The 22,743-nt window shown below is 37.1% G+C and overlaps 1 protein-coding gene and 1 long non-coding RNA gene across 4 annotated transcripts; one reads left to right on the top strand and one right to left on the bottom strand.

Moving 5' to 3' along the window:
- The first annotated feature begins 84 nt into the window (after positions 1-84).
- Positions 85-19,703, top strand: klhl17 (kelch-like family member 17). Of its 3 annotated transcripts, none has more exons than XM_065285855.2 (13): positions 85-312; positions 5,170-5,431; positions 5,750-5,815; positions 6,436-6,557; positions 7,969-8,190; positions 11,641-11,757; positions 11,847-12,060; positions 12,142-12,286; positions 12,898-13,065; positions 15,603-15,691; positions 16,991-17,064; positions 17,174-17,355; positions 17,773-19,703. In XM_065285855.2, exons 2-13 carry the CDS (start codon positions 5,218-5,220, stop codon positions 17,999-18,001), a joined length of 1,842 nt encoding a protein of 613 aa, XP_065141927.1. In that variant the 5' UTR covers positions 85-312; positions 5,170-5,217; the 3' UTR covers positions 18,002-19,703. The 3 variants fall into 3 exon arrangements, with proteins under 3 accessions (XP_065141927.1, XP_065141929.1, XP_065141928.1); XM_065285856.2 differs by lacking the exon at positions 85-312 and adding an exon at positions 1,034-1,174; XM_065285857.2 differs by lacking the exon at positions 5,750-5,815 and having other exon boundaries at positions 102-312.
- On the bottom strand, positions 2,549-8,056 carry LOC135775555 (uncharacterized). The gene is made up of 4 exons (XR_010543905.2): positions 7,916-8,056; positions 6,416-6,525; positions 5,660-5,802; positions 2,549-2,896 (listed from the first exon to the last, which is right to left on the bottom strand). It is a non-coding gene; the product is annotated as an uncharacterized lncRNA (long non-coding RNA).
- Positions 19,704-22,743: the final 3,040 nt, after the last annotated feature.

The raw sequence follows: 22,743 nt of genomic DNA, 5'->3' as shown, positions 1-22,743 counted from the left end.
TTTTTTCGTGTGACAGCATTTATTGCAACTTTGTTGGTACTGTTGATCTTCACTTAATAGTGTCACGACAAAAGGCACGAGCATTTGTGTCAAGCGTTACACGCTCAACAGCATATTAAAAGATTAGAAACGCCGATGTGTGCGGCGAGACAGACGTCTGTTTTGATGCGACATGTGATGTAGCATGTCAACCCACCAAACACGACAGAATAAACCCCCACATCAATCAAAATTAATCACAAACAGACAAAACTGGAGAGAGCTTCACACAGAAAGAAGCGAGTCTTGTCAAGCAGACACAGACGACGACAGGTCAGTTTGATCTCATGCAAACCAAAACATCTCAGATGACAATAAAGGCGACTTTTATTTGCATATGCTTATGTTTCTGGCTTTATGAAAATGTACGATATGCATACAAATGATTGCTTTTTTCCAAGCTGCAGTGTTATGAAATTGCTTTATCGCGATGTGCTCTTTGTGCAGACAGTATGTCAATGTATCTGAAAGTTTCAGTTAGAATAGCATTGATCAATCCTTCCTGTCTGATGTTGTAGTTTTATTAAAGCGTTTAAAAGATCACGTGTCAGCTGTCAATGTAGCTGAGCCCATTACGAAATTATAATACCATGTATTCATATGTAAGTGATTACATTAATTGTAATTTAATGTGATTTGGAATTAAAAGCTTAGTTCTATGTGTGATTGATACTGCACATAATACTGACAATTTAAGACTGAACCTCGTGATTTATACACACTTCGAGTGGTTTTTGTTGCGCTCGAAACAGCAGACAGATTTCCTGACATACACAATGAACAGTTTTTAAGGTGAGCCGATTTAATCGTTTTGAAGGTAGCTTTAAAACATTGCAATAACAGTATTATAATAATCCCCTGCGATACCTTGTGTATTACTGTTTAATTTAAGCAATTTTAATGATGCTTTGTTTAAGAGAAAATTGATTTCGATCGCAAAAATCAGGGCGACCTTAAATTGTGACGTCAGCGTTCAGCCCTCATGCGGCTTTCATTTACGTCAACACACAAACCCCCCATAACTGAGGCGTTATGCATGTTTTAAATGCGCTGATATCCTGGACCGCTGCACTGTAGGGCCAAAATAGCACTAAAGGAAACTGTAGAGAGACACGACTACAGTCCATCAGTTCAGGTAATGCAGGTTATATTTGCTGTTAATGTGCTGGATAATTTATATGGATAACGAGAGGAGGGGTTATAGAGATGCTCTGGATGGCACACAGTGTGCTGAGTCAGATTTAATGATACTGGAGCTGTTTGTAAGGATTGTATTTAACTGTACTGTAAGAATAGGAGAGGAAAAGCATTTCTATATTACTGTCTAGTACACTTCCAAAGGCGATAATGGTTTTTGCCAAAAATGCCATGGTTATTAAACTTATTATTATTATTGTATTAATACTGTATACAATATTAAGGGACCTTGAAATTGTTCTAACATGCTTTTAGGGTGTTTCTGTTGTTTTGATCTCTTTAACTGTTTTAAGGCAATTCTGTATCACAATTTTATTTATTATTTTATTTTTGCAGATGTTTTGCATATGTAAACCCAATGCATATGTTTAAAGTATATATGTTAATGTTAGTATGCGTAGTTCGATTGAGTACTATACTCTTAAAAGTATATGTAAAGTATTTCTGTAAGGTATATTTAGTTATATTAAATATAGTTGGACCATTCAGTAGGTTATATTTAGTTAGACCATTCAGTAGCTATGTGTAAGTTTATGCATGTTAAATGTTTAGCAAGGGGTCCTGTAAGGCACAACATTTTGTTCCTGTTGTATGTCTTCACATGTAGCGTAATGAAAGCTCACCTGAACTTGAATTATAGTAATAACACATATACATTTACATTTATCCATTTGGCAGACTATTTTATCCAAAGCGTTACAAGGTATACATTTTATTAGTGTATGTAATCAATAGGAATCAAACCCATAACCTTTGCAGTGCGCAATAAGTATACTGAGCAACGGTAACATTATACATTACACAATAATAGTTAATAACGGTTAAAACCTTGGTTATAATTTGGGTATATTTTTTGGTTATTTTTTTTTTTTTGGTTAAGCATCTCCTTGCAAAATACTGTATAACTTTTCAGCAATGCTGAACATCTCAGCTTGTTTTTTAGTCAGAGGCAACTTAACCTGAGGGTTTACCAAACTACAAACAACTATGTGTAACAGTTTCATCTCTTCTGCACGTTTTAAACAATTCATTAGTAACCTCAGGTTTCAGACCGCAGTGTTTGCTTTGTATAACTAAAAGATTTATACATCCGAAACCCTGTTGCCATTTTGTGGGTAGCCACATGGCTTCTGGCTGTAATACTGAGCCCATTACTCCATGGGCTTTCTGCGGTCTTTCACCTGTTGTCTGTTTTGTGGAGTAACATGAGTACTGCTGTACAGCTGCGGGGGGAGTATTTTTAGCTAAAACAACCCTTTATAATCAATTTATTTACAAAACCATTCCATTGTGCAATGTTTTATTTGCTTGTTTAAACAGTATCCACAGCTACACTTATTTTGGGCCACGCTTTTCCGGGAGAAGATGTGGCATTTTGTAATTCCATCTTTGTCACCCGTGAAACGGATTGCTATTTATCGCCCGCTTTAAAATGTCTCTCATATCCCGATCCAATCTTCCCACACAAATTGTATGACAGATATGAGCACACATGTTACCGTGGGCACTGTGGTTTCTATAGTGATGCTCTTGATGGAGGAATCATTGTGTACAGCTGGTTCTCACAGGCCTGGTTCCAGTCATACCATAGGACCCTTCAGCTGGAACATAGTTTCATTCTTGTAATAAATCTGTGCAGTGAGTTGGTCTATTTGCCAGCCTGTATGAATGAGAGAGATCAAAATTAAAAAGCATTTCAGCCCTCAGGCCAATCAGAAAGGCCATTGACTTTTAAGTAGAAAGCCCTACATAGCGATAAGCCGTGAAATGAGTGAAAATGTATTAATTTGTGAAGTGTTGTTTTTCATATTTAATGCTTGAGAGGTTCGGTCTGACTTACTTCCCCTATTATGATTCCCTAGCGTTCGTCTGTTTGTTTAAAATGTCGGTCTGTCTAACTGGCGGTCTCCATTATGCTGTATGGAAGGAAATAATAAATAAGCAATTAATTAATGTCTCAGTCTGTTTAATTGATAACATTTTATTAGTCTTACTGTATAAGTATTTAAAGATTCAATGAAATCGAGCAGTTTTTCTCCTATTTTTACATATTAAAACTTTTTTATAGTCAGTCCTTTTAAACCTTTAGAAGAAGATAGGAAGAGGCATCGCATTCTAGAGAACATTTGATTGTACAAAAATTGTTGTATACACCTATGTGTGGTCAATATTTTTGGTCCATTTTTCAAAAAGGTTAAAGAGCACCTATTGTCTGATTCACATTTTTAATTCTTGTTAGCATTAAATTTTGACGAATCTTTCAAACATGGCAAGGAGCGTCACATTTCCTGCTGACATCATGGTATTCAGGCCAATCACAATGTACAGATTAGCTGGCCAATCAGACACACATAGCTCTTAAAATTCGTGAGTTTAAGGAAGAGAGTAAAATTTGGAGCTACAAAAATGTACGGTATTTGGAAAATAATGTGTTTTTTTACCATAAACCATGCAAACACATTGTATTATACCAAATACACAAAATAATCTTGTTTTAAGCAATGAAATAGGTGCTCTTTAATAAATGTCAACCCCTGCATCCAAAATCGCATACTATGATAAGATAAAGTATCTACGTACTACATACACCATGTTGATACATCAAGTGACATACATCATCATAACAAGTGAGCTGTTAACTTAAACACAATTTAGCCACAAGGAACAACTGTTTTCCTTATGCATTTATCATTGTCCCAAAATATAAGACGACCCTGATAATAAGAAGACCCCTCCTTTTCAGAGTGTACCTTTTTGAAGACCAACTCTTGTCTTTTATAATGAAATAACAAGTCAAAGGGGAGCAGTTTGGTTCCCCACATTCTTCAATACTTATCATGTGGCATACCATTTATAACCTGCAGTCCATCTGGATGTAAAAACAGCTAGCCTAGGCGGTCCATTTTATTGTAAAAAACATGTAGACTATTAATATTTAATTAACAGTAATTGATCAGGTTGCTTCAGTCCAGGTTAACTTGTTTGTGTATATTTGGCGCCACGCCGCCACTTCTTTTACTTGTTTGATTGACAAGTAAAAGTCTAGAACTCGAATAAAAGATGACATTGTTTATTGAGCGGCATTTCCATAAAAAAATTATGAAGCCTTTCCTTCTTGCCAGTGATTGACTGCTGTCCTGGGGATCACGGGATAGTAAAGTGTCCATCGAAATTTTGCCATAAGTAGAAGGTCAATTGGGTACTATTTGCCTACTATTTTTCGAATCCTATGAACTTGTACATATACTACTCCCCTCACCTACTGATTTTCACTTACTATGTACACTCTAAAAAAACAAACGGTGCTATATAGCACCAAAACTGTTGATTTGAATCGTAACCATAGAAGAACCGTTTTTAGTGCCATATAGCACTGGTGAAGAACCGGTGAAGCACCTGTGTAGAACCATATAGGGGCCATATAGCACCACATTTGGTTCTACATAGCACTATATGGTTCTACACATGTGCTTCACAGGTGCTATATGGCACTAAAAACGGTTCTTCTATGATTACGAGCAAAGAACCACTTTTGGTGCTATATAGCACCGTTTGTTTTTAGAGTGTAGTATGGAAGTAGACTATTTTTCGACACAACTAAAATTTAGAAATGCATTAGCATATACACTCTTAAAAATAAACCATTCAGTCAAATGTTCTTAAGAAAACTATTTCTTTCTTGCCTTGTTGTAGTCTAAAGCAATTTTCCAACTTCAAACAACCTTTTGTGAAACAGAAAGATGCTGTAGATATGAAAGGTTTTTCATGATACCATTAATCCCAAAAATAGTTATTCTATGCCATTTTATTTTTAAAAGTGTGGTCTCAAAGCTAACCATTGGTGACTAAAAGCTACAAAACTTTGTTTCAGTTCTTTAAGAATGTGGTTCCTGTTTAAACACTGCTGACAGATGTGTTTCTTTCTCACTGAAGTTTCATAGAGTGAGGCCCAAGCATCAGCAGGCCTCAGTGAGCAACGGCATGATGGAGGGAGGTATGCAACTGCTGAACCGAGATGGCCACAGCATCTCGCACAACTCCAAGCGGCACTACCATGACTCCTTCGTGTCCATGAACCGCATGCGTCAGCGTGGACTGCTCTGTGACATCGTGCTCCATGTGGCCAACAAGGAGATCAAGGCGCACAAAGTGGTGCTGGCCTCCTGCAGTCCATACTTCCACGCTATGTTTACAAGTAGGTTGCAGTTTATCAATGAAAGTGATGTGTTGCAGCCATTATAAATTGAAATTACAAATATAGTTTACAAACCGAAACGGGGAAAGTACTTCACCATAAGAAATTGCAAATTTTACCTTTCATATTTGATGTATTTTTTTGCTCTCGCACTTTAAGTTTCTCACTGATTCCCAAGCATTAAGGTGTATTGTGTAGCTCAATGTTTGTTTTCTATGTGTACATTACCTCAGCTTCCCGTTCAAGCTTTTCCTTCCTGCCTTTTGTCATCTCCTGTTGTGTTTCCATGCTTTATTCTCTTCCCTGTCCTGGTCTCAGGTCAGCAGGTGCCTGGTCTTTCCTATTGCTCATCAATCCCGCTTCACCTGAGACTAGAGTGTGATGGTATGTGTCAGGACAGTGTGGGCTGGTCAAAGCCATGACTATTCTGATCTTACCATACACTACACTAACACCAATTAAACCCATTGTTTATGTCAAAACTGAGTTGCATAATCTACATCACATCTGGACTTATCTGTATTGACACCGAATAAGAGTCATGATAGGGAAAATGTTTGTTACAAAAACACTTTCGATTTGAAAGTCTGCAGATGAATACTTTTGGACCAGCATATTCAAAGCAATAATATATAATCTCTTTATAAAACAATGTGGGAGCAAAAATCTGATGTTTTACTGCAGGCAGACAGGACAAAATGTGTTTAAGTGATCACTTAAGTGCAAAATCAAATTGAAGTTTATTTCTGTGTGGGTAACTTTACAGATTAAAACTGAAAGTGAGTTCGAAGTCTCTTTATCTTTTTAGCTGTTGTAAGTCTGGGCATAACTCAATATACAGTGATTTAAAGTGACGACATTAATAATCTTTGCACAAATGCAGAAAAAAATGCCAGTTTATAAGACAAGCACAGCCACTTCACAACCTCTAAGAATAAAATCACTGTGTGTAAAGTACTGTCAAACCCAGAACCACTTGCTTACCTGAAAAATGTTCTGTGCAGATGAAATGTCAGAGAGCCATCAGACCCATGTGACCCTGCATGACATTGACCCTCAGGCACTGGAGCAGCTGGTGCAGTACGCCTACACTGCTGAGATCGTGGTAGGGGAAGGAAATGTGCAGGTACATCACCTTTACTGTCTTTTGAAAAACATAATGATTGTTTAGGTTTATCCACCTTATTTTTGAACGCGAAAGTAAGAGGCGTATTTCCCTTCTTTGTGCGAGACGTCCGTTAAACGCGCATTAAACATGATTTAAACAGTTATGGTAAATATTTACTACACCTGCCATGTATAAACCAGTGTATGGATGAAATTAAGAAGTGCCTTGAAATCATATGAAGAGATATTCAGTCATTTCGTGTTTCTGCCTGGGTGACAGGTCTTCAGTGTTGATCTGTAACAGCACAGAGGCATACCTTTACAATGGAAAAGTTAATTGACTGTTTGTACATGGAATAGACCAAGACTTTGTGTTTTTAACCTTTTCAGGCGATGGTTTAAAATGTCACAACTGTCCCTCTGGTGTGAGGTTTTTTAAATGGCAATTTTTATCAACTTGTTTGAGTTTTTATGGCAACGCATCAAGCTTCACACGGTCCAGCAGTCAGCATCATCTTTATCATTCAACACATTGTAACTTATTTGAACAAACCTTATTAAACATATTAAACTATTACATTTATTCAGTATTGTTTTCGTTTTATGAAAATATTATTACATTGCTTCTTACGCACTAGATGAAAACAAGAGCTTCTTTTTCATTTAAAACATAACAAATATATGCAAACACATTAAGAACTGTTATGAACATTGACTAATAAGCAGTTTATGTCATATATATTCTGTACTCTAATCGCATTTTTTAAATAGTATATAGTAGAAGATTAAATAATCCAGCTAAATCGGCATATTTTTTAGCATAATATTATTTTTGAACCATTATTGTATTTATTGTTCACTGGTAGTGTCTATGAAAAGGTTTACTGGATGGATGTGTGGATACAGATCATGGCTGCGTGTATGCCATATACACATTCATCTCTTGTGTTAAAAGAAATGTTTTGTAGAGATTTACTGCATTTGTACCAGCTATTATGTCAACCCCTAACTACACAAATTATATATAATATAATAAACATTAAAAAGCCATTCAAAACCGCACACTCTGGTCCCCCGCAATACGACTACCATTAGCTATAGTTGCTTACCAGAAGTCTTACTGTGGGGTCACACCAGATGCGAGTGCAACGTTTTGCGCGAGTAGATTACATACAAAGTCAATGCAAAGACGCGATCAGACGCGTCCTCGCGTTGTTTTTATCCAAAGTGACTTACATTCAAACAACACATTTTTATGAGTATGTGTGTTCCCTGTGAATCTAACTCTTTGCACAACTAACGCAAAGCTCTACTAATAGCTCTAATGACTGGCAGCTAGTTTACTATAATTTATACTTTAATTGCCACGCTTTCTACCTTTCTCCATCTTTATTTCATCATGTCCACTGTCTTGTTTTCACCCCGAGCAGACTCTGTTGCCGGCAGCAAGTCTTCTGCAGCTCAATGGAGTGAGAGATGCCTGCTGCAAATTTCTCCTCAGCCAGCTGGACCCCTCCAACTGCCTGGGCATCCGCGGCTTCGCAGACACTCACTCCTGCAGCGACCTGCTCAAGTCGGCCCATAAGTACGTCCTGCAGCACTTCGTAGAGGTTTCCAAGACTGAGGAGTTTATGCTATTGCCCCTGAAACAGGTCAGTGATCCTTATTAGGGCAGTAACACAGTGGAGAATTTACTCTTTCCCCGCCATTGGCGAGTAATCTCGTCAATTGAGAGAAAACACTTCCCTGCCAATGACATGTTTTTACGGCAATCTATATTTTTTGCTCTTATTCACTAGGTGGCGCTCTTCCCCAACTTATAAAAGAAGCATCTAAAGTTTTAAAAATAGTAAAAAAGCCTTTTTTTAAGAAACCATATCTGAAAGGTGATACAAAGAGAACAAATAAAGATAGGATAAAACGGGTTTTGTTTGAAAGCAGAGGTTCTGTTCTTTCATTGATTTGATATATTGTGTGTTTAAGAGGAGCATTTCTGGAAGGCATTACACTTTTGTAAAACTTTTTTTTTTTATGCTGGCGGGGAAAGAGTTAAAGGGATAGTTGACCCAAAATTGAAAATTGTTGTTACAAACCTGTATAAATGTCTTTGTTCTGATGAACACAAAGGAAGATACTGTATTTTGAGAAATGTTTGTAACCAAACCTTTCGTGGACCCCATTCACTTCCACAGTAGGAAAAAATACTATGGAAGTTAGGGCTGGGTATCGATTCAGATGTTCCAGATCGATTCGATTTCGATTCACAAGCTATCAAATCGATTCGATTCCGATTCTCGATTAAATTTTCGATTCTGGTTCTCGGGTAGGTTTTTATACTCGATTCTCGATTCAACTCAATGAATATAGATTTAATACACATACTATATTAATAAAAAAGAACAGTGAACAGCAGTTTACAAGTGGGTAATTAATAAAAAGAAATTAAACGCCACAACACGTCTTGCTTGCAAAATCTAAAATGCTTCCATTCCTCCGTTCAATGTTTGCGGAAATAAATTGGAAAAAAATCGATTCTACTCTTTGAGAATCGATTTTTAATCGACCACGTTTTAAAAATCGATTAATCGAAAAATCGATTTTTTTGCCCAGCCCTAATGGAAGTATATAACTTCTGTGGAAAAGTGAATTTAGATAAGCTCTTTTGCAGATAATGAATGGTGACTGGGTGTGTCAAGCTCCAAAACAACAAAGAAGTCACCATAAATGCAATCCATTTTTCCTTTTGCTGTAGCTGTCAAAGCAATTATGCCAGCATTGACGTCAATGAGATTTGAAGACAATACACTCTATGGCCAAATGTTGACTGTTGTGTGAATTTTTACAGCTTTATGAGCAACAGCTTAGGGCGCACTCATATTATCCAAACCATGCCCCAGCGCGATTGTTCCTCCTCCCTACTCCCCCAGATGCACGCACTGACACTGTACTTTTATTGATCTGTGTGTTTTATCGTTCTGTGTTTTTTATTCAGAGGCGTTTGGTGCGCAATGACAATCATATGCTTAGTTGACATTCACATAACCCTGCTGCGCGCATCATAAGGTTTTAATGAAGGCAGATGAAGGTGAGTGGTGGCGCAATTGAATATATTAGTGATATCTGTCCGATACTATTGTAATTAAATGTGTATAGTGCTTTCTGCTACATCTAGTATCATTTTAAATGTTAAAATCATAGACTGTAAAAAAAGATGGACGACGCGACGTCGCCTCCCACCATTGTAATAAATTGAAGCCAAAAATGTCCGACCACGGTCACCGCCATGTTACGTAAAAATGTCAGTTTGGAGCCAAGGCATGCGCAGAAGGAATCGTCCGTGGAGCCAGAGGCGGAGCCGCGGTATCAAAATAAATTAAATGGTGAAAGAAAATAGCGTTTCACTAAATGCGCTTCCTGATGCCCGCGACTTTAACCTGGTAAAATGTTTATTTCACAACAAAAGACAAACGTGATGCGTATGTATTTAACTGTCACTGGAGACCAAAAGAAACTAACGCAGACGCCCAACACAGTGACATGGCTAAAGTCCAACGTGCTGAGTTATGCTTAAATCCACCAGTTTAGTGGAAACGCCATACATGGTAATGTAGCGGAAATTTGTGTATTAACATAAAACAATGTTAATTTGGATCTTAGGCTATAAATTACTGTACAACTTTTGTTATTATTATTTCACGTGTACAAAAAAACTGCAATTTTTACTTATTATTTTGTTTAATCATTCACCTGATATGTGACGTCACACAACCGCCGGTGGCACTTCACCACTGTGGTGGCATTGCACCACCGTGGTGGTGCGGTGGTCATGACAACCGTCCCACCCCTAGCGGAAAGCCGGAAATTCTCGTCATTGGCAGGGAAGCTTTTCTCTTTATTGACGAGTTATCTCAGATTTACATTTCACTATAGCTTCTTAAGAAATGTTATAGTTCCCCCTAAAAATGTAACTTCTGTCATCATTTACTCACCTTCATCTTGTTGCAAACCTGTATAAATTTCTTTGTTCTGGTAAACACAAAGGAAGATATTTGTAATGAAGCAGGAAACAGAAGCACCATTGATTTCCAAAGTAGGATAAAAAACTGGTGGTGCTCAAAAACGGTTTGGTTACAAACATTGCTCAAAATATCTTCCTTAGTGTTCAGCATAACAACACGAGGATAAGAATTTTCATTGTTGGGTGAACTATCCCTTTAAAACTTTACACACTCACTAGTTTATTTAATTCGTTTAATAATAGATCTATTCAATTTATAGTAAAATGGGCCATGCATTTTACCAGTTCCATGACGCATAGATACAAGGGAAGCCGGACCACAACAATCCCTTTTGGCTACGGATATCTAATTATATATAGGTTACTTACACCACTTCCTGTCACACTGGCCTTGAGTATTTTAAAAACAAATCATCCGGCCTCTCCTGCTCTTTGTGTCTCAGCTGCCGTGTGATCGGAGAGACCTTGATCCTTTTATCACCGTGGCAGGAGAAAAGTGAAGAAAAGTATCTGACCTTCACTTCAGTAAAGCTGGACACAGCTTGGCTTTTAAACCACCCCCTCACTAACTTCAAGTAAAAAGCGGCACTCATCATCATCAAGCCATCAAAGCTAAAATGTCAGAGCTCATTGCAGTGACCGTGAAATAAATGCTCAGCATCAGCACCGTGTGTCACAGGAGGTTTCTTCAGTACGTGTCAGTCATCCTCTGGAATATGCATTGACAACAGTTTCAATTTTAGAACCCCCCCAGAGGAGAGTTTTGGGTATGTCCAGACTGCTGGTTGTGACTGCTTTAAGAGGTCATTTGGTTTAATGATATCTGCCTGCTGTTTAAATGCAGATTAGAGAGAACCATTAGCTCTTTCGCTCTCTCTCGCCTTCAACAGCTGTTGTAGGCTGGTGGCACCATATTTAAGCCTGAAGACATGAGAAATGCTTATTTCCATGTCAACTGTGCCCTACTTAAACAAATATTCAATGGTAGATGATGTTGCAGTATTGCGTGCAGATGGGTGGATTTTCAAAAAGTGCTGCGGTTGTTGATTTCTCGCAGTTTTAATTCTGTCTGATTCTCCTGTAGGTGTTGGATCTCATCTCTAGCGATAATCTGAACGTCCCATCCGAAGAGGAAGTCTACCGAGCCGTGCTGAGCTGGGTCAAGCACGACACCGATGGGCGGAGGCAACACGTGCCCCGGGTGAATCCATCAGCTTAACACCAAAGTATTAACGCTTTTAGAAGATTACGTCTCTGCGACTTTGTAGTGACTCATATTCCCTTCCCCAGCTGATGAAATGTGTGCGGCTCCCCCTGCTGACACGAGACTTCCTGATGAGCAACGTGGATACGGAGCTGCTCGTCCGTCACCATTCGGAGTGCAAAGACCTGCTGATCGAAGCGCTCAAGTATCACCTGATGCCCGAGCAGAGAGGCGTGCTCAGCAACAGCCGCACCCGGCCACGCCGCTGCGAGGGCGCCAGCCCGGTTCTCTTCGCCGTAGGTGTGTAAACATGGCTACTCGTGTGTACGCAAAGGATGCGGTAGTAAATGTTGTTTTAAACAGTTCATGTGCATGTCACAGGTGGGGGGAGTCTTTTTGCTATTCATGGAGACTGTGAGGCGTATGACACCAGGACTGACCGTTGGCACATGGTGGCGTCCATGTCAACACGGCGGGCACGTGTCGGAGTGGCAGCTATTGGAAATAAGCTTTATGCTGTGGGCGGGTATGTGGAGTCTGAGCATCATTCGTCAGAGTTTTTAAGAGTGTCGACTTTCTTTTTTTAGCTAAAGTGGTAACACTTTGCATTAAGGTTGTATTTTATATATATACGAATAAAATCATCCTACATCAGGTAAAAAACATTCTGTAATAATATAACCTTGAAATCTTTAAAGGGGACATTTCACAAGACTTTTTTAAAATGTCATGTACATATTTAGTGTCCCCAAAGTACATATGTGAAGTTCTAGCTCAAAATATGATATAATTTCAGATAATTTTTTATAGCATGTTAAAATTGCCACTTTGTAGGTGTGAGCAAAAATGTGGTTGGAGAGTGCAGATTAAGGGGCGGTATTATCCCCTTCTGACATCACAAGGGGAGCCAAATTTGACCTATTTTTTTCACATGTTTGCAGAGAATGGTTTACCTAAACTAAGTTACTGGGTTGTTCTTTTTCACATTTTCTAGGTTGATCGAAGCACTAGGGACCCAATTATAGCACTAAAACATGAAAAAAGTCAGATTTTCATGATATGTCCCCTTTAATATTGACTGAGTTAGGTCATGTCAAAGATTGAAATCAAACTTTACCCCAACTCTTCTTAATTCAGGTATGATGGCACTTCTGATTTGGCCACTGTAGAGTCATATGATCCAGTAACCAATGCGTGGCAGCCTGAGGTCTCCATGGGTACGAGAAGAAGCTGTTTAGGTGTGGCGGTACTGCATGGGCTGCTGTATGCTGCAGGGGGATATGATGGTGCTTCTTGTCTCAACAGGTATTTTTATTACATGTTGTGATGATATAACCGTGTAAAATTATTCCCTGTGTGTAGTGAAACTTTATAATAGATTTCAGTAGAACTGACAACACAAATGATGATACATTAGATTTCTTGGGAATGTTTGTGAATTTACCTCTTGAGATTTATTACAGCTGTAAACCACAATCCACAACATTGTTTCAGGAAGTAACTGACACATAGAGTCTTTATGGGTAATTTACTGGCAAATTGCAGTTAAAAGGTCATGTGTGAATATATAGTAACCAAATGTTTTTCTTTGAACATGAAGCGGTGTAATTTTCCACGTTTGTGTACACCAGGTTCCAGTTACACAGAATCAAAGGTTTATAGTACTTAAGTATTTTAGTTACATTTCCAAGCATATGTGTTTATCAAAGTGTTTGTCTTGGGGGAAAATTTACTGCATATTAAAATTTATTTAATACCTAATTACATAAATATTGTGTACTTTACTTTCTTGGGTAAAAGTACAAAAGTAATTTTTACTTAAGTAAAAAAAATACTAGATGTTTTATGTACTTAAATATTAAATATAAAACCAAAAACCTGAAATTATGAATTGTAGTGGAATAAAAATTATGATAATATGCTTTGGAATGTATGTTTTACAAAGAAAAACACTAATATAATACAAATACATGAAAATGTACTTTTATGTAGAATGTAAAAATACTTAAGTACTATACACCCAGGGTTGGCGCCAGAGAATACAGAATGAGGGGGCCTCCTGTTTCACTGGGGGGGGCACCTCGTTCATCTTATTATTTTATTATTAGTAGTAGTATATTATTATTATTATTACACTGTAGTATTACACATGGCACTGTAAAATGCTTGGTACTGATTGGCCAGTCGCAACATTCAAAGGTATTTTATTCCTTGAACAACCGCCTGAAACACAGCCTCACCCAGGTGCTGCGTGCGAGTCACGTTAACAGGAAGTTTAACACCTTCAAATTATACAGAATAAATATTCATAATTAATAACGTATATGAGATTGTATTTACATTGATTAAACCGAATGTTCATCTTTTGACTTTTAACTTGTTTTAACGCATCTGGCTTTCACCCATTATGAAACGTACGTGTTCCCAAAATAAGCTAATAAAAGACATAAAATCTAAATGTTATGTCTATATATTTACTCATATAGAAACTAGCCGTGAAATAAGCGGGATTATTACAGCCGGCCAATTTGTTGTCGCAAATAAATCCCTCACTATAGTAAAACCATAACTTATCATGACGCTAAAGTGCAAGACTGAAAAACTCACGCAAATCATAAAGACCAGTACATAACCAAATAATAGCAAAAGAAAACAATGTCACTGACATTTCTAACACCAGAATGAACTATGCATTTTACCTTTAGAAGAGCTGCAGGCGACGAGAGGACTTTTAAAAACTTTTTAAGAGGGTCCTTTTAAAATTTCTTCGTCTTGCTCAAATGCCGAGACTTAGCCTACAAGTGTACATTATTTAGATAGAGAATGAGTTCTCACACATGGCGATTGAGACCCCGAGCGTGACATTAACTTTCAGTGCAGACAAAACACTGGGGATAGCTTTAAGAATTTGTGTTGTTCAAATGTAGTGGCTGCGTGTATGTAACTGGCTGACTATGTTAGCATTGCATTGTGGGTTAGTATTTTAATTATTATTTTTTTATTAATTATACTCCTAATTTTAATCAGTATCCATTGTATAACCAAATTTATTTGCAGCACATTTGTATTATTTTGAGAAGTAGGGGGCACAGTGACTCAAGTGGCCGGGCCATGCCCCCTAGGGCCCGCTCGTGGCACCGACACTGTATACACCTCTGCACAGAATTAAGTATTATGGTGCAAAACAACAAAAAATTATGTCCACATATGTGGACATCCAGGTCTTAGCAGGTTAAAGAGATAGTTCACCCAAAAATAAACATTCTGTCATCATTTACTCACCCTCAAGTTGTTACAAAACTGTATACATTTCTTTGTTTTGCTGAACACAAAGAAAGATATTTTGAGCAATGTTTGTAACCAAACCATTTTTGAGCATCATTGATTTCTATAGTATTTTTCTTATCTACTGTGGAAGTCAATGGGGCTTCTGTTTCCTGCTTGATAACAAATATCTTCCTTTGTGTTCAGCAAAACAAAGATATTTATACAGGTTTGTAACAACTTGAGAGTGAGTATATAAATAATGGCAGATTTTCATTTTTGGGTGAATTTTGCGTGGCGGCCCAAAGAAACTGTATGATATAAAACATTCCTAAACTTAAAATTTGAATTAAACAAAACATATTAAATATAATACTGTTGGTTGGTAGCCTTATTTTTCTGAGGTTTAATTACTCAGAATGTATTGATAAGTTCATGTATTTTATAAATTGTCTTAAAACTGTTGGCCCCCTGGCACCATCACACGGCCCCCAGTTTGAGAACCGATTTAAAGATTTTTAACAGTACATTATTTTTTAACTCTCTGTCTCTTGCTTTCTCTTTGATTTTGTCTATAGTGCAGAGAGGTATGACCCCTTGACCAGTACCTGGACCTCCATCGCTGCCATGAGCACCAGGCGACGATATGTCAGAGTGGCCACACTAGGTTAGTTATCCAGTACATGTTTCTCTTTGCCCTGTAATACAAGCAACAAACTACAAAGCACAGTAGTTGTAACTGGTGAATGTCCTCTGTGTTTGCTTTAAAATTGAATCTGTGACCATGAATGTTATTAAAGGCGATTTTGTATAAGCTTTGATTGCCTGGTCCGAACCCGAGTTCGATTACTCCCCCTTTGCCCGCCGGTCTCTTTTCACATTATATTATTTGAGTCGAATTTGCGGTACACATCAAGCTGCAGCCCTGCACCGATGTTGTTAGGAATTGGCTAAAAATAAGAATTTTTTTTGCATCATCTTTGTTATTTATTTAGACCTTTAGTTTTGTTATTAAAGAATAAATACAGAAACAAATGTATTTTCCCAAAGACAGTGTAACTGTCTGCTAAAGTTTGTGGAGAATACAGTTATTTTATCTAGACAAACAACTTTTGAAAGCCTGTAGATTTTCCCAGTTGATAAATGACTAAGTGTACCTTAGTCGGAGAGTCAAAACAACTGGAATAAAAAAAAAAAGAGTAATTCTCAACAATGATTGGCTAAGAAGACATAACATAAGAAGAGATGGAGTTGTGGCAAGGGAAACCGCAACTGCCGAAATAACGAAATCTCACCGAATTAACTCTGTTTTTATCCTAATCCTACCCCAAACCTAACCATAAACCCAACATCTTGAGATTTAGGCCATAGCTGTATCCCTTCTAGCCAAAATCAAGAATCATTATCGTACATTATTGGATTTTTTTCATTATTGATCATACAGAGGTCAAAATTATGGTATAAATATGTTAATTATTGTACATCTGGCAACACTGCTGCCTCCACAGCACAGGTCATGTGTCAAGAACCAACCAATCAGCTTCACTCTTTACGTATCAACATTGGGTGATGTAAACATTAGATCATTCCGTATTATGAAGGAACAGCTGATCATAGCTGTACAGGGATACACGGGAATGTCAATGCACACCAATAAAAGAAACAATGCGTGGAGACACTTTACTGAATCTATAGGGAGTGCAGCTCAATGTTGCTAACCAATGGCACACACAACCGGAGTGCATCCCCCAAGCGTGTTGGAAAGGAGGCGGAAAGCGACATTGTCACATTTTCTGCACGGTTTTATACACAAAATGTAAACCGCCTCAGACTCGGTGCAGTGCGTAGGTGGGTGCACACTCGAGTTCACATCATCCAAACAAGCCGAACTCTGCCGTCAATCCGACCCGGGTGCGACCCAAAAGTGCTATTGTGAAACCCCTCACTCTGTTTTTGTCCTTTTTAGATGGCAGTCTATATGCGGTAGGTGGGTACGACAGCTCTTCACACTTAGCCACTGTAGAAAAGTATGACCCACAGGTAGGTGATACTTTACTGTCAGTGTTAAAAGTGTTTCCATGGCATACTTGGCAAGTGTTATTACAAAGCAATTGACTAAGGTAATTATTACCTCAACTTCTCTTTCAAGAGTAATGCGTGGACTGCCATTGCCAACATGTTGAGCCGGAGAAGCAGTGCGGGTGTGGCAGTATTGGAGGGCATGCTTTATGTGGCCGGGGGCAATGATGGCACCAGCTGCCTAAATTCTGTGGAAAGATACAATCCAAAAACCAACACCTGGGAGGGAGTGGCTCCCATGAACATACGCAGGTTTGATAGCTTTCAAAATATGTTGGTAAATTATGAGTCAGTACATAGCAGTTTTACAAATGGGGATGTCAAAATGACAAGTATATCAGTAACAAGTCGATACTGAAATGAAAGAGTAATGATTTCTACAGCATTGGCGGCACCACTGTGTGTCAAAACATTGGATCTGTGCCTGATACGTGAAAACCACAAGCATTTTTTTATCTCATTTGTAAATTTCTATTACAAATGCATTTATTTATTAAATTTAAAATATGTGTTTTTTTATTTAAATTATTTATTTATTATTTTAATTTGCCATTGTACTTAAAATCGTGACATTTTATTGATATTGCTATCACCTATTGCAGTGATATTGTGTCATACTTACAAAACTTGGTCCAGTCTTCAATGCAGTTTTATTTCCTTGATCTTCAGGAGTACTCATGACTTGGTTGCCATGGATGGCTGGTTGTACGCCGTTGGAGGCAATGATGGCAGCTCCAGTCTCAATTCCATAGAGAAGTACAACCCTCGTAGCAACAAGTGGGTGGCAGCCTCATGTATGTTCACACGGCGTAGCAGCGTGGGAGTCGCTGTCCTGGAGCTGCTCAATTTTCCTCCGCCGTCCTCTCCCACGCTTTCCGTCTCCTCCACAAGTCTTTGACATAGGGTAAAGACCCGGCTTAGCTCCAGCGGCCTGCCTTGCGTGGCCAAGAGGCGCAACTGTTCGGTGTGAACACCGAACGACGAGAAGTGTTTAACGGGGCACAGCGCCCTCCCTCTGCCTGGAGGAACATGACGGCATTCCACAGATCATGAGGATAGATATCGGGGGAAAACACACTCTCACACACTTTAAACCTCAACATCCCTCACCCTTGAGAAAACCTAGTGCTTGAAAGTGCAAAATAATATTGCTCTGCCATTTTGCGGTCACTTTGTGTATGATGTAACTAAATTGGTTTATGTTTATGATTTTTTTAGATATTAATATATATACAAAAAAAATTTACTTAAGGAATGTAGCTCTTGACAGGATCTGCCGCGCATGTTTACATAAATTGTGTTTTGGCAGACAAAATATTGAAGTAGTGCTGCTGTGCCACACTAGGTGGCAGTAACGCGCAATGCTGCCCTGTCTCACGATTGAATCGCATGGACATGTAATAGAAGAGCTGTAAAAAAGTTGGCAAAACGGTGGCTGGGCGCTATGTACACATATGTGTGATCAAATCATGTTGACAATAATATATATTTTATGTATTTTCGTATTTATTTATCTATAATAATGTATGACACTCAGAAATGTTTGAAGGACCACCTCTGTGTTTACAGAGGGAAGATATACAGTATTTTTTTTTTTTTTTTTGGAGATGCTTAGTATATTAGAGAAGCACTGGTATTATGAAGCTCGGTATGAAATGTGTTTTAGAAAGTGAATCAGGTATTTTAGTGTTGTGTTCAGTTGTTAAAAAATGAAAAGTTGTTTGCGAGTTGAGCTTTATATGTGTATAAACGTACAAATTAACACACATATAACCAGGTGAAATGTCATTGTACTTATAGTACATATAGCCATACTATTTAAACTATAACTAACTGTGACATAAAATCTGCACTTTCACACATCTCGTGTTTTTGAAAAGGGAACTAATTTCGATTAACGTACAGTATATGGATATCCTGGAAATACTAAGAGTTTAATATCAAGCTCTTATCAAATTGAGGATTTTATTTCCATAAATGCATATGCATTTTCTAAACATTGCTTATTTGCCAGGGTTGTCCGTTTGTGTTGTGATGTCATTGGTAACAGCAACTACCAATGCATCTTTTTACCTCAAGACTCCAGGTAGATTACTAATGATAGCACGGCTCACCCCAAAACAATAGGAGATTAGTCACTGCCATTTCACTTGTAGCATAGTATTATATGATTTCAAAACTTCTGAGAAGTTATGATTTGTTTTCCTTGTTTTAAGGACTTGATTTAAAGAATCTCGTTTGAGGTCGGTGTATGTGTTGATGTCCAGGAAGATCAGAGTGTTCACATTTTGTAATGGTAGTGAGTCTTGCACTTTGATGACTACATACATAAAACACAGGTCAGCCATCCAGCTACATATCCGGCCATGTAAAAATATCATGTATATAACCAAATATCTCTCAGACTTTGTGCAATGTTAGTGTAACTGTGGCTTTTGTTTTTTATGGTAATGTTGTTGAATGTGTCCTTTATTTATATTGTGCTGGTTATGTTTAGCTGTATTTAAGAACAAATTTGCACTAACGTCAAATGGAGCAATACAGTGCTGTATAAAAACACAACACTACTGTAAATGAAATAAAGCTGTTTTCAGGTGAAATATGAGTTTGATGTGAACTGTTCTACTTGTAATACATACACACATATTAATGGGTCATTTCAGTGTGTAGTACATTTCCCTGTCTAAATTTTTAAAAAAAATTAACATACAGTACTGTGCAAAAGTTTTAGCCCACCATCACCAGCTTTGTTGTTTTAGCAAAGTTTTAATTTCCATCCATATTTACTTTTCACTTTTTTAAGATAATAGAGGAAATATGTACACAAAATTAAAAACAAAACAATTTTCAGAACTAAATGTCTTCTTCAGGCATCAGTCAGTATTTAGTGTGACCTCTCTTGGCACGAAACACATCTTGGGCTTTTTTGAGGAGATTGAAGTCCTGAAGTCATTCGATTAGAATTAGAAATTAGGACTTAAATTTACCTAATTCTATTTAGGTTTTAAGAGATCCTGCAGTGTCCTGCTATTGCTCAAGTGGAAAGAGGAGTTTACCCTAAAACACTTCGGCTTATACTTTTACACTGTTTTTAATACTACATACACATTTCCTGTATTTTCTGGTTGTATTCTAATAAAGAGACTGAGAAATAATTATATATAATCACTATACAATTGCAAAAACAACAAATATAATTCTGGCATGGTGGCTCAAGACTTCTGCACTTCTGTACATTAAATATATGATAAATATAACAATAAATATTAAAAATAATTTCATTATAAATTATTATTTACTTTACGTATAAATATGTTTGTAAAACTTTAATATGGGCAACACATTTATTATTAACTACAGATTTTGCCTCAATAAACTCGTAATTTACTGCTTATTAATACTTAGTAAGGTAGTTGTTGTAGTCTTTGAGTGTAGATATCAGGTTGGATTAAGGGATGAAGAATATGGTCAGGCATTAATTTGTGCTTTATAAGTACTAATAAACAGCCAATATGTTAATAATGTACAAGCTAATTGATAGTATTCAGTCACGTGATGCACCAAGGGTGTTGGAGGGCAATATTCTATATAGTTTCAAGCCATGAATATTTAAATCACCTTTCAACAGAAAAAAATTTGAGTTTACGTTTTGAGCACATTCACAGAACCTGGTTCTGTATTTTCACTAAATAGTCATAAAAAAGCGCCAGATTCCTATCAGACCTGTGCTTTGGAGATGTTTACATCTATTTTGTGGAAAATTCCTCTTCTTTATACTGCCACCAGGATTATATATTATTATATCATATTAATGAAAAACATAAAGTTCAGTCTAAGCACAAGTTTAATAATCATATAGGGGCAGTTTCCCAGACAGGGCTTATCCTAGTCCCAGAGTAAAATGCATGTTTGAGCTGCCTTTATTTAAAAAAAAACACTATGTACTGATGTACAAGATGCACACAAATATTGTTTTTGTAAATGTCCTGATATAACTAAGGCCTAGCCCGGGAAACCACCCCATAGTACAACAAATCTAATTAAGATTCTAATTAATCTAACAAAACTAATTCATTAAAATATAATAAAAAGGTGCAAAAAGATTTGCAAACATTGCATTTTCACTCTTTTCACATCACTTTTGCATTTTCACAACAACTCTTCAGCTAACTTTAGCAGTTATTGAAATGAATTAAATGCTTTATTGTCATTGTATTTTCCTGCGAAATTAGGAGTGCTGCTCCTGATTTGTGTACAAGACGTATAACCACGAACAATAAACTAATAACCAGAGACAATAAACATATAACCACAGACAATAAACTTGACTATAAGACTGTACAGTACACTTTTACACATAATACACAGAGTGAAAGTCACATTAAGCAGTCAGAATAATGTGACCATTTAAGTAAAGTAACCGTTGATAGTAATAAAAAGTTATAAGTAAGTGTAATTATGTAAATACTCTGTTACAGTTACAGGTAAACAATCCAGGTAAGAAAATTACGCAAAGATATGATTTATGGTTAAAAAACAATGATTATTATATCCAGTGTTTACCTAAGGTTGCCTTTGATGAAGTGGTCACTGTAAATACGAGATGGCTGCAATTGTTTCCCCTCACTGGGGCACATACGTTTATGACACAAATTCCCCCTTTCTGGGTTTTCTTCTCTGACGGCATTCTGTAGAAGCATAGCCCAGGATTATCTTCTCGTAGATAAGTGCATTTTATTGCACAACAACTATTTAGTATTTAGGCTAAACAAAAGAAATCACAACAGCAGATAGCGCATTCTTGCCCTCCAGCCTAAGTGTTTGATGTCACATGAAAACGATCAACAGACAACTTGTTAAAAGTGAAAATAGGCCCTCATACTATAGTGTTAAAATAAGGAATAAAATAAAAATAAAATAACCGCACCAGTTATTATTACAACAATGAGTATTCAGTATGAAACTTAAAGGGATATTTTACCCCAAAAATCTGTCATCATTTTCTCACTCTCATGTTGGTACAAACTGGTATAAATGTATGTTTTCTGATGAACGCGAAAAATATATATTTTGAGGAATGATTGTAACCAAACCGATCATGAGCCTTATTTACTTCTATATTAGAAAAAGTGATTCTAAGAAAGTGAATGTGCTCATGAATAGTTTGGTTACAAACATTCCTCAAATATCTTCCTCTGTGTTCATCAAAACAAAGAAATTTATATAGGTTTGTAACAACATAAGGGTGAGAAAATTACAGAATTTTCATTTTTGGGTGAACTATCCCTTTAACTTTTAAACAGTCTGAATTAAATTAAAAAGCAATTACAATCACCCTACTTTCCAGTCCCTAATTATCAATTTTTTCAACTCTTTATTTTCATAAGTATCTAATAGGCTGCACAATATATTGAATTTACCAAAAACACGCAAAGGTGCATATGGCGATATGAATTTATATCGAAATAGTTTGCAATAGCTGAATAATTTACATTCTGTCAAAGATTACACTGTCAAAAATTTGCTGTAATTATGCAGCTGGTTGCCAGTAACTTACTGTAGAAGATAAAGACTGAAAATGTTTTATGTTCATTTAACTTTGAACAAACTGTTGCCAGTAAATAACACAAATGTAAAATC

This window comes from Paramisgurnus dabryanus, chromosome 21, assembly GCF_030506205.2.
Source record: "Paramisgurnus dabryanus chromosome 21, PD_genome_1.1, whole genome shotgun sequence".
Taxonomy (NCBI): Eukaryota; Metazoa; Chordata; class Actinopteri; order Cypriniformes; family Cobitidae; genus Paramisgurnus; species Paramisgurnus dabryanus.
This window is presented reverse-complemented; position numbering and strand designations above follow the sequence as displayed.

Excerpts from the sequence above, each read along its gene's own strand:
- klhl17 (XM_065285855.2), top strand. The coding sequence starts at position 5,218 with ATGATGGAGGGAGGTATGCAACTGCTGAACCGAGATGGCCACAGCATC. Across the intron at positions 12,287-12,897 it reads AAGCTTTATGCTGTGGGCGG|GTATGATGGCACTTCTGATT; the intron begins GTATGTGGAGTC and ends TTCTTAATTCAG. Across the intron at positions 17,356-17,772 it reads GCTCCCATGAACATACGCAG|GAGTACTCATGACTTGGTTG; the intron begins GTTTGATAGCTT and ends CTTGATCTTCAG.